Source organism: Eubalaena glacialis, chromosome 15 (genome assembly GCF_028564815.1).
Source record: "Eubalaena glacialis isolate mEubGla1 chromosome 15, mEubGla1.1.hap2.+ XY, whole genome shotgun sequence".
Classification (NCBI taxonomy): Eukaryota; Metazoa; Chordata; class Mammalia; order Artiodactyla; family Balaenidae; genus Eubalaena; species Eubalaena glacialis.
The window spans coordinates 77824059-77839193 of record NC_083730.1 but is presented as its reverse complement, the minus strand read 5'-3'; the positions used below and the strand labels follow the sequence as shown (position 1 = coordinate 77839193).

Below are 15135 nucleotides of genomic sequence, written 5' to 3'. Positions count from 1 at the left end.
AGCCTGGCACACCTGCCTGCCTCCCTCCCTCTCCCACTTTCTTTAAGTCTGACAATTGTCACTTTTTCAGCTAGGCTATCCTTGACCACACTATCTATATAAAATTGCCTCCCGGGACTTCCCTGGTGGTCTAGCGGTTAAGACTCCGAGCTCCTAATGCAGGGGGCCCGGGTTCCATCCTTGGTCAAGGAACTAGATCCCGCATGCCACAACTAAAGATCCCGTGTGCCGCAACTAAGACCCTGTGCAGCCAAATAAATTAAATATTAAAAAAAAAAAATTGGGGCTTCCCTGGTGGCGCGGTGGTTAAGAATCCGCCTGCCAATGCAGGGGACACAGGTGCAATCCCTGGTCCAGGAAGATCCCACATGCCTCGGAGCAGCTAAGCCCGTGCACCACAACTACTGAGCCTGAGTGCCACAACTGCTGAAGCCCGTGCGCCTAGAGCCTGTGCTCCACAAGAGAAGTCACCGCAACGAGAAGCCCGCGCACCGCAAGGAAGAGCAGCCCCCACTCGCCGCAACTAGAGAAAGGCCGCGCGCAGCAACGAAGACCCAACTCAGCCAAAAATAAATACATAAAATAAAATTTAAAAAAAATCTACCTCCTAGGGAGATACTAGGGCTGTTACGAGTATTAATGAGATAATACATTTGGAGCTTGCAGCACAGTGTCTAGGCATATACTGACTGAGTTACTTTCCCCCTCCACTTTTATTGAGATATAATTGATAAATAAATTGACTGGATTACTATAGATCTAAGGTGCTTCTTAGTTGGCTGAGCACCGGGATAGGGGTGAAGGGATCTTGAACTTTTCTGGCAGATTTCTACTGTTGGTCAGCACCTCTTTCCCCTGCTGTCCCCTGGGTCACCTTCCCAGAGGAGTTCCCGGGTCCTCAACAATTAATCAAAGACAAGTCTAACTGGTCCTTCAGCACAGAGGAGAAACAGGATAAGCAGTAGCAGCAGATCCCTAACTTTGACCAAGACTTTCTCCCCTCCTTTCCTCACTCTCCAGTATGTGACTCGGAAGGGATTTTAATAGCAACGGCCGCTTCTACCAGCTAGGTTGATTCCACCAGCAAAGGGGAGGAAAAGGATCCATTGAAGTGACAACTGGGGGTCGGGGGGGGGGGCGGTGCGGTGTGGGTGTCGTCCCTTTCCGCGCCGGCGCGTTCTGTCACAACCCCGCGACCATTGCGACAGAAGAGAGAGATCGGCGCTGGCCCTTTAACAGCCCCTTCTCGGGGGCCTGCCCCGCGCGTGCGCACTGCGGTTCTGCGCTTGTCATCATGGCGACGCGGGGCCATGTGCAGGACCCTAACGACAGGCGCCTCCGGCCCATTTACGGTGAGTACTTGGGGCCAGTCTGGTTCCCAGCCAGAGGCGCCGAGGGCTTCGGAGCCCGGGGCAAAGGCCCGGGAGGGGCGCTGAGGGGCCGGGAGCAGGGCTGGCGGGCACAGGGGGCGGGCCGCGCGGGCCTCTAGGCCGCAGCCACGGGCCTCGCGTAAGCGCCGGCCTGGCCTTCTTGAGCCCTGAGGTGGCAGCGGCGCGGTCAGGGCAGCGGCAGGTCGGCAGAGCTGGCCTGACAGGCGAACCCTGTGAGACACTTCCTCTCGCAGAGACCTGCGCTACCCGCAGGCTACGTTGTCGGGGCCACGCCAAGGGAGACCCGAGGTCTGCCCGGAGGTGGAAGCTGGCTCCGGCGTGAGGGTGGGACACCCCACTTGAGGGAAAATTCCCCGCTCAAGAGTTTTTACCTATGGGAACGGGGCCTAAAGTGTTGTCCGACTAACTGTATTCGGTGCATGTGGAGAAACAGAGGTCCCGGGAGGGGAAGGGGCTGACGCAAGGTCACCCAGATCGAGTCGGGAGCAGGCCTGGATTTGAGGCTCCCAATCCAGAGCTCTTTGGCGGAGGAACAGCTGCTCTGGGCACACGTGGGAGGCGGGGGCGGGGTGGGGCGAGGCGGGTGGGGGGTGGGGGGTGGCTTGGGCCCAAAATAGCGGTGAAGCGACTGTAATAGCTCGTGTCGAGGGGCATGCAGGGCTTTTCCTTTTTGCAGCTTCTCTGGTTTTTCTCTGCAGCTTGCCTTCCGCGTGCTAAGTGGATCCCCCTCCATAACGTTGACCTCAACCCTCGGGCTTTAAGACCTTGATGGCATTCTGCTATCCCGGTTGTGAAAAATCACATATTTGAGTCAGGGAGAAACACCTCTTCAATAACCGAGTTGTTCTATAATTGGATAGTGGTCCCTTTTGTATTTCCTTTCCTCTTAGATGGTTGTGTGGTCTTGGTCTAGCTCAGTTCATGGTGAGGAAGGCGTCAAGTTCAGTGGTTTTTGCAGAATTAGACCTCTTGTTTGTAGTGTGGATGTTACTAAATGGAGGCTTCTTCGCATAGCTGAGATCATTTAACTTTTTTGGAAGGGGGTAACTATGATTCTGGTACAATTGGTAGTGCTTTTTGTAATTTGTATGATGCTTTGCTCTTGCATCTCATTTCAACAACAACCTTGTGAGGTGGGAAATAATAATAATAGCTAACGTGTATAGACTGCTAATTATGTCAGTCACTGTCCTTGGTCTTAATTATTTAATCTTCACACATCCTTCGGAGGTGGCTACTTTTCCCCAGTCCCACTTCCCTCTCTCTCCCCCTTTTCTTTCCACAGATGAGAAAACTGGGGCTTTACTGATGTGTAATTTGTCTAAGGTCACTCAGCTAACATGAAGCTAGGATCTTAACCCCTGTGGAATGTCCCAGGCTTACTCTTTTAACCACTGTGCTAGAAATCACCTCACTTTGAGCTGGAGACACTGACTTGCCAAAGGTCACATAGGTGGAGAGTGGTGGATTTCCATTTTCCCAGGGCTACATATTCTCATGCCTTCCAGTATGCATTTTAAAGGGCAGAGATGAAATATGTAAGGGTGCTTGAGGGTAAGAAATTAATCCAGGGTTCACAATTGGTGGCTGGTTACAGCTCTCTGCAGCAGCTGCCTGCAGATTTTTTCTTTTTTAACTAAAAAGATTGAATACTTTTAGGAATAATTGGATTTCTAAAATTGTTCTTGAGGACCAAAGAAAATGCCTTTGGTGTCCCATAAGTCACTTAGAAATAATAATGTTTTGAAACTATCCAATAAGAAAAACCTCTAGTCCGTTTCACACTGGTAAACATCAGGATATGTTAACCAGATGTGATAGGTCATATTCTCAAAACTGAAGCCAGAATTATGTAGCTTTTGTTATAGTTACATGAGAAGAAGATTAGAAAATACTTTCTTTAGGAATTCCAAGGCAATTAATATAAACTGACAGAAATAGGAAAAGAAAGACTGTCCTTGACTTCAGCACTTTTGACTTTTGACCTCTAGACTTTGGGACAGCCTCTGCTTTTGTATTTAAGTATATTAGTATCCCTAAACCACTATCGTTCTTGAATTTAGACCTTCATTAGCTGACAGATGAACATGCTTATGCATGGTGGTGCTTGCCCACCAGCCAAAAGTTCAACAACACTCAGCGTTGACTGAGTGCTTATTTGTGTGCTAACTGTCCTATTAGGTAGATAAGATTATTGTGAGCATAGTAGTAAACTGAAGGCCAGAGATTAACTTGCTCAGAATTACAGCTAGTAAATTGTAGAGCTGGGATTTGAACACAGGCATTCTCACTGGAGAGCTCAGCCTTTCACTGAGTTCAGATCCCGCAGCATCACGATCTTTATGCAGCCTTATTTATATTGCCAAGGTTTAGGATTTTACAGCTGTTAGAAACTTTGCCTATGACCTCAGCTCTTGCTGATACTGTTGAAGATAGAAGTGGACAGGGTCATTAATTGTGAAATTATGGTGGGTTGAAATTCTATTTTTGGTGTCTAGGTATGGAATAGCTAGTTGATTAGTTGAACATCGTCAGAGTGCCTCTCTTTACTCATAAATTGGTAAGTTTGGGTATTGCATTTTTGGTTTTTGAAAACCACCTTGACCTTCCAGAACACCTACTTTATTATTCTTTCTCCTTTTGCTAAAATTATTCTCTTGTGCTATGTGGTTCTGAACAGATGTTGTATCCTCATGTGACTTGGTGAGCCCTAGTGCTTTCTTCTACCATTATTGTTTTAAAATGTTTTTAGTGGTTAGGGGATGGGTAGAGTTGGAAGATGGTCAGGTATGGCACTTAATAAATTTTATAGAGGACTTCCCTGGTAGCGCAGTGGTTAAGAATCCGCCTGCCAATGCAGGGGACACGGGTTCAATCCCTGGTCCGGGAAGATCCCACATGCTGCAGAGCAGCTAAGCCCGTGTGCCACAACTACTGAGCCTGAGCTCTAGAGCCCGCGAGCCACAACTACTGAACCTGCGCTCTAGAGCCCGTGAGCCACAACTACTGAAGCTCGCGCACCTAGAGCCCGTCCTCTGCAACAAGAGAAACCACCGCAATGAGAAGCCCGCGCACTGCAATGAAGAGTAGCCCCCACTCGCCGCAACTAGAGAAAGCCCGTGCACAGCCCCAACACAGCCATAAATAAATAAATAGATAGATAGATAAATAAATAAGAATTTCTGTATAAAAATAGTATAAAAAATTCATTTATTAAAAATTTTTTTATAGGATGCAGGAATCGCAAAATAAAAATAGAGGTTTCAAAGTTCCATAGTCTTTAGAATACACGCACACACATTTACTTTTATGACACAAGATCCTTTGTTCTAATCTGTGTTACTGACTTGCAGTCTTTTTTTTTTTTTTAATACTTATTTTATTTTTTAAATTTTATTGGAGTATCGTTGATTTACAACGTTGTGTTAGTTTCAGGTGTACGACAAAGAGATTCAGTTATACATATACCTATATTCATTCTTTTTTAGATTCTTTTTTCATATAAATTATCACAGAATATTGAGTAGAGTTTGCTGTGCTATACAGTAGGTCCTTGATGGTTCCTGACTTGCAGTCTTGCTCTAGCCTGAATCAGGTGTAACATATTTCCCAGCTGCGTTTCCTGAATGATAGTCACTTATTTGGTGCGTTAGGACATTTCCCTTCCCATGCGTGGCCAAACTCCAGGTAATTATTCTGTTATAGTTCGTTATTAAAACTTCCCAGGTCTTCGGTCGGATGTTGTATGTATTCTGAGCCGTCTGTTGGGCCGTGTTAGCTCAGCGAGTCTCGTCCTTTGCCCGGGCGGGGCAGGGCGTCTTGGTGAGTGAAGATTATCTTGCCTTTCTGTAGAAAAGTCACTTGGCACAACCTGTTTTCTCCTGTTCTGAAATTATGACCATTTAAAAAGCTCTTAGACTTTTAAATTCTAAAAACATTTTAAACTTAAAAAGACAGATGTTAATGCACAGAACATTCCTGGAAGAATGCATAGAGTAGAGGGTAGTGGGAGCATAGCGCAAGATTAAGAGACTAATAATTCTTTTCATGTTATACCTGTATGAACTATTGGATTTTTTTTTTTGCTATGACATGTATTATTTTTATTATTTAAGACATTAATTTTTTTAAAGATCAGATACTGTATGGTTTCATTCAGATAATGTTCTTTTTAATATAAATTTATTTATTATTTTTTAAAATTATTTATCTATTTATTTAGTTTTGGCCGCGTTGGGTCTTCATTGCTGCGCTTGGGCTTTTCTCTAGCTGCGCTGAGCTGGGGGCTACTCTTCGTTGCGGTGCGCGGGCTTCTCATTGTCTTTCTGGCACCCAAGTCCAGCTCTTACTAAAAAATTGCTCAGATGTAAACCGAGTGTTTGAAACATTTTCCTGAGGGCAGAATATTCTTGTCCACGTTCTTTCCCCCTAATAAACAGTGATGACTGGCACACAGCCTTCTCAGCAGGGCAGATGGCCAGGGAACACATTTGGTTTGGGATGATTTACCAAGACCAAATGCAGCAGGCCTAGCCTGGTGGTGTTGAGGCAGTCAGTGCTGGAACTACCCCAGTGCACGCCTGATGGTGGGTGTAAATCAGGTTTTAAAGGTGCATACTTCCTTCCTTTTCATTCTTTTGTTCATGCTCTTGCTTCTGTCAAAGCATCTGATTAATACTTTAATTAAAAATACTGCGCTTAGTATCTTCTTGAGAATTAGGAGAAACCAGTTTGCCATTTGGGGTATGTTTTCTGTGTGTTCACTGAAGTGATTGGATTGTGGCAAGGTAGTAAAGAAAAGAAAAATAAATTTCAAATTTGTTCTTTGTCTCCTTAGGCTCAATGAGCTATCTGTACTTATATAGTTTCTTGCTCTAAGAGTTCTGTCTAGAGAAATTGAGGCAATGAAGGGTGCAGACCTTCAGAGCCAGACTGAGCTGGGTTTCACTCTCTGCTATGATTTTGTCAATTAACCTACCTCCCTGAGCCTCTTCTGTAATATGGAGATGCTAACGGTACCTTGCTGGGTTTTGAGTAGACACCCAATAAATTTGTGTTCCCTCTGTCTTCACTCTTAAATGTCTGGGGTTTTTTTTCTTAATTAATTAATTAATTAATTAATTTTTGGCTGTGTTGGGTCTTCGTTGCTGCACGCCAGCTTCCTCTAGTTGCGGCAAGTGGGGGCTACTCTTCGTTGCTGTGCCAGGGCTTCTTATTGCGGTGGCTTCTCTTGTTGTGGAGCACGGGCTCTAGGCATGCGGGCTTCAGTAGTTGCAGCACTCAGGCTCAGTAGTTGTGGCTCGCGGGCTCTAGAGCACAGGCTCAGTAGTTGTGGCACACAGACTTAGTTGCTCCGCAGCACGTGGGATCTTCCCGGACCAGGGACTAAACCCATGTCCCCTGAATTGGCAGGCGGATTCTTAACCACTGCGCCACCAGGGGAGTCCCCTAAGAAATTAACTGAAAAGACTTTAAAAAATCTAACTTAATAGCAGGAAGCCATCACTAATAATTGGTTCTTTGAACATCCTGTTGTGGTCACTTTGTATGTATGTATCTCTCACTCCCCTGATAGACTACTCAATTTCTAGAAGATTTTTTTTCCTATGCAGTTTGTTCATTTATGTATTCCTTTCTTCATTCAGCTTATTTATTGAGAGCCTAATATGTGCTAGGCACAATGTAGATTCAGGGAATGAGAGAGTACCAGACAGCACAGACATGATTTCTGCTTTCAGGGAGCTTGTAGTCTCAAGAGGTTTTTTAAACAATAGTATACATAATCATTACATTTGTGTTAAGGACTTTGAAGGAAAAGTACCGGTTACCATGAGAGCACACACTATGGCATCTCGACTGTTGGGAACATTTCAAGAAAAGGTTCTCTGTGGAAGTGACATTTTACTTTGGAAAAGAAAAAAGAGCAAAGGTTAGTCAGGTGATCAGATGGAAAGGAGTGATGGACAGAGTGTGTAAGAAAGATGGACAGAGAGAGTATGTACTTGATGACCTAAGAAAAGACTTGTGTGGTTGGAATGTAGAGAAGGGTGAGATGAGGTTACAGAGGTAGAGGGACTCAGCTTTGTAAGCCATTTTAAGGATTTTGAAGTTTGTTTTAGAGACAGTGGGAGGGATTACCTGGCTGTCCAGCGGTTAGGACTCTCGCTTCCATTGCAGGGGGCATGGATTCAGTCCGTGGTCGGTGAACTAAGATCCCACATGCTGCGTGGCCAAAAATAAATAAATAAATATTTAAAATTAAAAATAAAATAAAATAGAAATAATATGTATCATTACCATCAGTGGAATACCTGTCACTTGCCCTGAGAAAACAAAACCATAAAATTAAGTACACACAGTGAAAACGAAACAATGTTATTAAGGTCTTAACTAGTTTCTGATAGTTGTGAAACTCTAAATCTGAGACCTGTTCCTTCTCCATTTAAAAAAAAAAAAGGCATTAGCAAGTGTTAAAGAAATGACAGGCTGATACCTGAGACTATCTCCTTAATATAAAGGAAATATTACATAAGGTCAGTTTTCTCACTATCCGTGTTATCTAGTGCTGCCTGCAAGGACCACTTAAAAACATTTTAGTTGGAGTGATAACCATGCTTTGAAAAACACTGCTTTAACTGATACATCATCATCTTATTATTTCCTATGCCTGATTTGTGGACGGCTGACTTGGCTTACTCCTCATATTAAGGGAACAGTACCAGTCCTCATGGTCAAGCCACAGTTACCCTTGAGTAAGTTTTAAAAAGGCTAAAAAAACAGACTTAGGGTATCATTTTTATTGGCCTGTTTTCTCCAAGGGCTACATAATTTATTTTATTTATTTTTAAAATAAATTTATTTATTCATTTATTTAATTTTTGGCTGCATTGGGTCTTTGCTGCTGCACTCGGGTTTTCTCCAGTTGCTGAGAGTGGGGGCTACTCTTCGTTGTGGTGCGTGGGCTTCTCATTACGGTGGCTTCTCTTGTTGCGGAGCACGGGCTCTAGGCGCGTGGGCTTCAAAAGTTGTGGCTCCTGGGCTCTAGAGCGCAGGCTCAGTAGTTGTGGCGCATGGGCTTAGTTGTTCCACGGCATGTGGGATCTTCCCGGACCGGGCTCGAACCCGTGTCGCCTGCATTGGCAGGCAGATTCTTAACCACTGCGCAACCAGGGAAGCCCGGGCTACATAATTTATATTACAAAGTCAGCAATGTAAAATGGAAATAAACTTTTCCCAGAAGACTCAGCAACCAATTAATCAGCAATCACCTAGGTGTCCAGGAAGGGGGACCTTGACAGCAGTCTAAATGTGGTGGGGTGTCTTAGTTAAAATTAAAACTCTTCTGGGTGCAAGGAACAGAAACCCTTTGACACAAGCTCAAGTAGAGGGAGGTTGTTTATAAACCCTTGTGGGAGCTTAGGGCAGAAATGCAGTGTTCTAGAGCCTGATGGAAACTGGAAAGCTGTCAGGATCTAAAGCTTCCTTCTCAGATGCTCATCTCTGCTCTTATCTGTTTGTGTCTATTCTTTTCTCTGCTAGGTTCTTCAAACTGGTCTTTTCTGCTTACTCATCAGTTTACCTGGGGCCCAACATGTTGGCTTTGTGGCCGAACCAAGCTGAGAATAGATAGGGAGAGGTCATTAGCCTCCCCCCACAAGCTTAATCAGCACTGCCCCTCCCCCAATTTTTTGATAAAGATAATTGACATTCTTTATTCTTTTATAAATGTTATATGAATGGAGAGTCAAGAGATAACTCCTTTTCTTCACTCCCCATTAACCAACTTGCGTCTCCCAAGGCTCCTTCCAAATGGAGATTCTGGAGCTGCCACTGGTAATCTCAAACTGGAAATATTTATTGCCTTCCAAATGGGGTTCTCCGTAGCTTTCTTTTCTTTTCTTTTGTTAATATTTATTTATTTATTTGGTTGCATTGGGTCTTAGTTGCGGCAGGTGGACTCCTTAGTTGCGGCAGGTGGGCTCCTTAGTTGCGGCTTGCCAGCTCCTTAGTTGTGGCACGTGGGCTCCTTAGTTGTGGCATGCGAACTCTTAGTTGCAGCATGCATGTGGCATCTAGTTCCCTGACCAGGATTTGAACCCGGGCCCCCTGCATTGGGGGCGTGGAGCCTTATCCACTGTGCCACCAGGGAAGTCCGTCCATAGCTTTCTGACTCCAGATTTCAGTGTTGTAATTACAGATTACCAGGAAGAAACTTGATTTACTCAGTTTGGGTCAAATGTCCACTCCACTGGGCTTCAGTTGCATGACCTAGACATGCTCATCCAATTCTACCCCTTCAGCAGAGTCTGTGGAAACCATGCCCACAGAAGAGGGCGTGGGTGCAGTGTATTTATATATCAGAGCCTTGTCAACAATAGAGGGAAAAGTTCAATATCCTTGTAGTCCTAACCTCTGGTCTGATCCACCTATGGGCAGATCCTCAGAGCTGGGGTTTCATCAAAGATACCTGCTCTTTGAGAAGATTTCAAGATATGTTCTATGAACCTGGAGTCTTGCAAGACTGAGTCAGACGTAACTTAGAACTCACTCAGCATGAGATCAGCACCAGGTTATTAGGAAGAGAAGATATCATTTATTGAGCTGAAATGTCTCTGTCAGATATTCTGTAAGGACAAATGGTGGCCTATTGGCTGAGATGAGGATTTAAGAAAACTGGTATTAGATATTTGGGTATTCAGGCCAAGGTTGTGATTTCTGTGATTCTCTAATCTCTCTACCTGAGTGTTAAGTCTTTGATCTTTTCTAGATTGTGATTCCCTCCAGAGTAAGGCTTCTTAATCTTTTTACCTAGCATTATTGGTGCTCATCAACATTAGGTGCATTGAAGAAAAACTAAAGAGATGAAACTCACATGTTCATGTGGCTGTCTGTTAAAGGTTGTGGTAAAGTATTCATAGGAGAAAAATTGAAACCGTTAGGTAAAATGATAGTGTATTTCTGTTATTTGGCCCTGGGCCACCAGGGCCACAGATGATCTTGAGTTGTCTGTACCTCCTCTGTCCCTGTTGCTGACTTGGGACCTTGATGAGCAAAGAGGGACCAATAGTAGTAGTAGATTGTGAACTTGCCTGAGTTCAGTCATCTTTCTGTATTTCGAATCTACATCTACCACCCTATTTCCCATTTATAACACTCTCACGTTCCTTTTCTAGAAATGAATCTTTGCTTTTATTATATTTTTTTAATTAATCGACTTTATTTTTTAGAGCAGTTTTAGGTTAAGTTTACGGAAAAAGAGTGGAAAGTACAGAGTTCCTATTCACCCCCACACACGTCTCTTCTCCCCCAGTTTCCCATGTTATTAACACTTGCATTAGTGTGGTGCATTTGCTACAGTTGCTGAGCCAATACATATGTTATTGCTAACTAAAGTCCATAGTTTACTAGTTTACATTAGGGTTCATTCTGTGTGTTGCACATTCTATGCATTTTGCAAAGGTATGATGACGTGTATCCTTCATTACAGTATCATACAGAATAGTTTCACTGCACTGAAAAATCCCCTGTTCTCCACCTATTCATCCCTCCCCCAGCTCCTGGCAACCACTGATTGTTTACTTTGCCTATAATTTTGCTTTTTCCAGAATGTCATACACTTGGAATCGTATAGTATGTAGCTTTGTCATGTTGGCTTCTTTCACTTAGCAATATGTATTTAAGAGTCCCCCATATTTTTTTGTGGCTTGCTAGCTCATTTCTTTTCTTTCTTTTTTTTTTTTTTTATAAATTTATTTATTTATTTTTGGCTGCGTTGGCCTTTGTTGCTGCGTGCGGGCTTTCTCTAGTTGCGGCGAGCGGGGGCTACTCTTCGTTGTGGTGCGCAGGCTTCTCATTGTGGCGGCTTCTCATGTTGCGGAGCACGGGCTCTAGGCGCATGGGATTCAGTAGTTGTGGCACGCGGGCTCAGTAGTTGTGGCTCACGGGCTCTAGAGCACAGGCTCAGTAGTTGTGGCGCATGGGCTCATTTCTTTTTATCACTGAATAATATGTCATTGTATGGATGGATATACCACAGTTTGTTTATCCATTTGCCTGTTGAAGAACATCTTGGTTCCTTCCAAGTTTTGGCAATTATGTATAAAGCTGCTATAAACATTTGCATGCAGATTTTTGTGTGAAAGTAAGTTTTCAGCTCATCTGGGTAGATAACAAGGAGCTGGATTATATGGTTAGAGTATGTTTAATTTTTTAAGAAACTGCCGAACAGTCTTCCAAGGTGTCTGTGCCATTTTGCATTCCCACTAGCAGTGAATGAGAGCTGCTTTTGCTCCATGTCCTCACCAGCATTTGGTCCATAGATTAATTTGAGTTGTTTATGTTTGTCTGTCCCTATGCTGATTTGGGACCTTGATGAGCAAAGAGGGACTTGGTAGTAGTAGTAGGTTGTGGACTGGCCTGTGTTTAGTCATCTTTCTGTATATAGAATTGACAGCTACCACCGTTTCCCATCTAAAACACTTCTCATTTTCTTTCAGATCCTCTCATCTGAAAATTAATCTTTGCTTTTGTTAGACTTCTGAATAATAATTGATTGCTTTTCTTCCTTAACACAATTTTATAGCAGGTCTCCATATGCCTTGAATTTTGGAATGGATGCATAGCTTAGGGAACCTAGAAGTCAATTTTTCTTCAAAGTCAGCGCTAGTTTCTATTTCAACCAGAGTGTATGAAAGTGCTGCTTTCCCTACATCCTTGTCTACTCCTGATATTGCTGGATTTACTCCCCCACTCACTATTCTCTTCTTATTTTTTTCTTCAACGAATTATTCTTAACTCTGTGGCATAGTAAGACTCACTGAACATTTTATTGAGGGGACATGGTCCATTTGGTAGATTTGAAGCTTGACTATAATAAAGGTTTGGTTTTTTTTTTAGATATTTTAATTTTTGTGTAACTAAACCCATTTGTTTCCCATAGGTAAAAATATTAGTGTCATCTATCATCTAAATATATTTGGTCTCGAATCTTCATTAAGGATTAGTATAACTGGATTATATTGCTTTTGGATGAGAGATGACTGTAGAAATTTAAGATTGTGTTCTGGACCATCCTAGCCATTTAGAGTTAAAATCAGCTCCATGATGTTTTTAATACCGAATTAGGGTACTTTCCGAAACAGCTGATACTAGCCTATGCATTTTTCATATTTGTTTTTGAAGGAATATAATAACTCATAATTTCTGTTTTCATAGATTATCTTGATAATGGTAATAATAAAATGGCAATTCAGCAAGCAGACAAATTGTTGAAAAAGCATAAGGATCTTCATTGTGCTAAGGTAAGTTCATTTGCCCTTGAGTTACTTATGTTTGGTGGGTTATATACTGTAATCTTTAAAGGGAAGAGGTGTTTAATCTCTTTAGTGACTATCTGTGTTTTTCAGAGTATTTTTTAGGCCATTTATTTGCCTGATCACTTAAATGAAATGCCATAAAGAGTATTTAATTAAAAGCTAGCTGCTTGTTTTTTGGGGCATGACTTATCTAATTTAATTATTTTCACAAAGTCCTTTTTTTCCCCCCCCACAAAGTCCTTTTAAGCAATGTTGTGCATTCTTTTTGTTTTGTGCATTCTTAATATGACTGAAACAGGAAATAATCTTTTTTTTTTAAGGGAACTTTATTTTTATTTATTTATTTAGTTTTGGTTGTGTTGGGTCCTCGTTGCTGCATGGGCTTTCTTTAGTTGTGGCGAGTGGGGGCCACTCTTTGTTGTGGTGCTCAAGTTTCTCATTGCGGTGGTGTCTCTTGTTGCGGAGCACGGGCTCTAGGCGCTGGCTTCAGTAGTTATGGCTCGCGGGCTCTAGAGCGCAGGCTTAGTAGTTGTGGCTCATGGGCTTAGTTGTTCCGTGGCATGTGACATACTCCCGGACCAGGGCTCAAACCTGTGTCCCCTGCATTGGCAGGCGGACCCTTAACCACTGAGCCGCCAGGGAAGCCCTGGCAATAATCTTTATTTGCTGATATTTTTAGTAAAGTAGTTTAGTTGATTCACAACCTAGGCATACCTTATAACTTACTTTGTGATTTCAAATTGGTTTTCTTTGGTTCATATTTCATTTTCTGTCCTTTTAAAACTGATTTGTCTTTTCTTTCTATCAGGTTTTAAAGGCAATTGGTTTACAGAGAACTGGAAAGCAAGAGGAAGCCTTCATCTTGGCGCAGGAGGTGGCAGCCCTTGAACCCACAGACGACAACTCGCTGCAGGCACTGACTATTCTTTACCGGGAGATGCATCGACGTATGTTTCTTTCTTTTCATTGTTTTTAAAACTGTGCTTAATTTTTTGGGTATTTCTGAGTTCTCTGTTTGTCTCATTTACTTATCACTCATGATTTGATGGATGGCAACAGGTAAAAAATGCATTAACCATGGCTTGCAAAGGCTGTAGGCAGAGTGGATATTTTACATGTATTAGGATCCTTGAATTGGAATGAGGACTTGAATTTCATTTATGACATTTTGATTTGCTAAATGAAAGAGTTGCCTTTTTTTCCACTTTTTAATATGGAAAATTTCAAACATAGAAACAGAGAATAGCATAATAAATCCCTTTGTGTCCATTTCTCACCTTCAGCAGTTATTGAGACATGGTCAATTTTATGTATACCCCTCTGCCTGCCAGATTATTTCTAAGCATATCCTAGGTAGTCTGCCTAGTTTCATCTATAAATAAAGTTTTTCATTGTTGATTTCTTAAGTATTTTATTATGAAATACATATCTTTAATAATACATATTATAGAAGAATATGTTTTATGTAGCAGTAGAACGTTTGATGTGGAATAAATGAACATTCATAAACCTACCACCCAATTTAAGAAATAGAGCATTATTAGTACAGGCATACCTTGGAGGTATCGTGGGTTTGGTTTCACATTAAAGCAAATATTGCAGTAAAGTGAGTCATATGAATTTTTTGGTTTCCCAGTTCTCTCAGCCTTCATAGAATTAAAGAGAGAGTCAGGGTCTTGCTCTGGGTCAGGCTTTGGCTTAAGGGAATATTGTGGCTAGTTTGATCTTCTATCCAGACCACTAAAACTTTCTCCGTTTCACTTTTTTATCATTTATGTGTTCACTGGAGTAGTACTTTTTTTTTTTTTTGGCCGTGCCTCACGGCTTGTGAGATCTAGTTCCCCGAACAGATGTTAAACCTGTGTTCCCTGCAGTGGAAGGTCGGAGTCCTAACCACTGGACCTCTAGGGAATTCCCTGGAGTAGTACTTTTAATTTCCTTCAAGAACTTTTCCTTTGAATTTACAACTTGGCTAACTGGCACAAGAGGCCTAGCTTTCAGCCTGTCTTGGCTTTCGACATGCCTTCCTCACTATGCTTAATCATTTCTAGCTTTTGATTTAAAGTGCCAGACATGTGGCACTCTTCCTTTCACTTGAGGCCATTGTAGGGTTATTAATTGGCCTAATTTCAGTGTTGTGTCTCAAAAAATAGGGAAGTCTGAGGAGAGGGAGATAGATGGGAACGGCCAGATAGTGGAGCAGTCAGAACACACACATATTTGTTGATTAAGTTCAAGGTCTTATATGGTTGTGATTTGTGGTGCCCCCAAACAATTACAGTAGTAACTTCAAAGATCACTGGTCATAGATCACCATAACAAATACAATAATAATGAAAAAGTTTGAAATATCGTGAGAATTACCAAAATGTAACACAGAGACACAAAGTGAGCAAATGCTGTTGGAAAAATGGTGCCAATGACTTGCT

At 42.4% G+C, this 15135-nt stretch overlaps 1 protein-coding gene across 1 annotated transcript in view; it reads left to right on the top strand.

Moving 5' to 3' along the window:
* The first annotated feature begins 1288 nt into the window (after nucleotides 1-1288).
* NAA25 (N-alpha-acetyltransferase 25, NatB auxiliary subunit) overlaps nucleotides 1289-15135 on the top strand; it is a 71062-nt gene continuing 57215 nt past the window's right edge. The window contains exons 1-3 of the mRNA XM_061169212.1: nucleotides 1289-1352; nucleotides 12606-12691; nucleotides 13515-13653. Coding sequence (XP_061025195.1) covers nucleotides 1295-1352; nucleotides 12606-12691; nucleotides 13515-13653 — 283 coding nt within the window. The 5' untranslated portion in view covers nucleotides 1289-1294. The remainder of the gene's footprint in view (nucleotides 1353-12605; nucleotides 12692-13514; nucleotides 13654-15135) is intronic.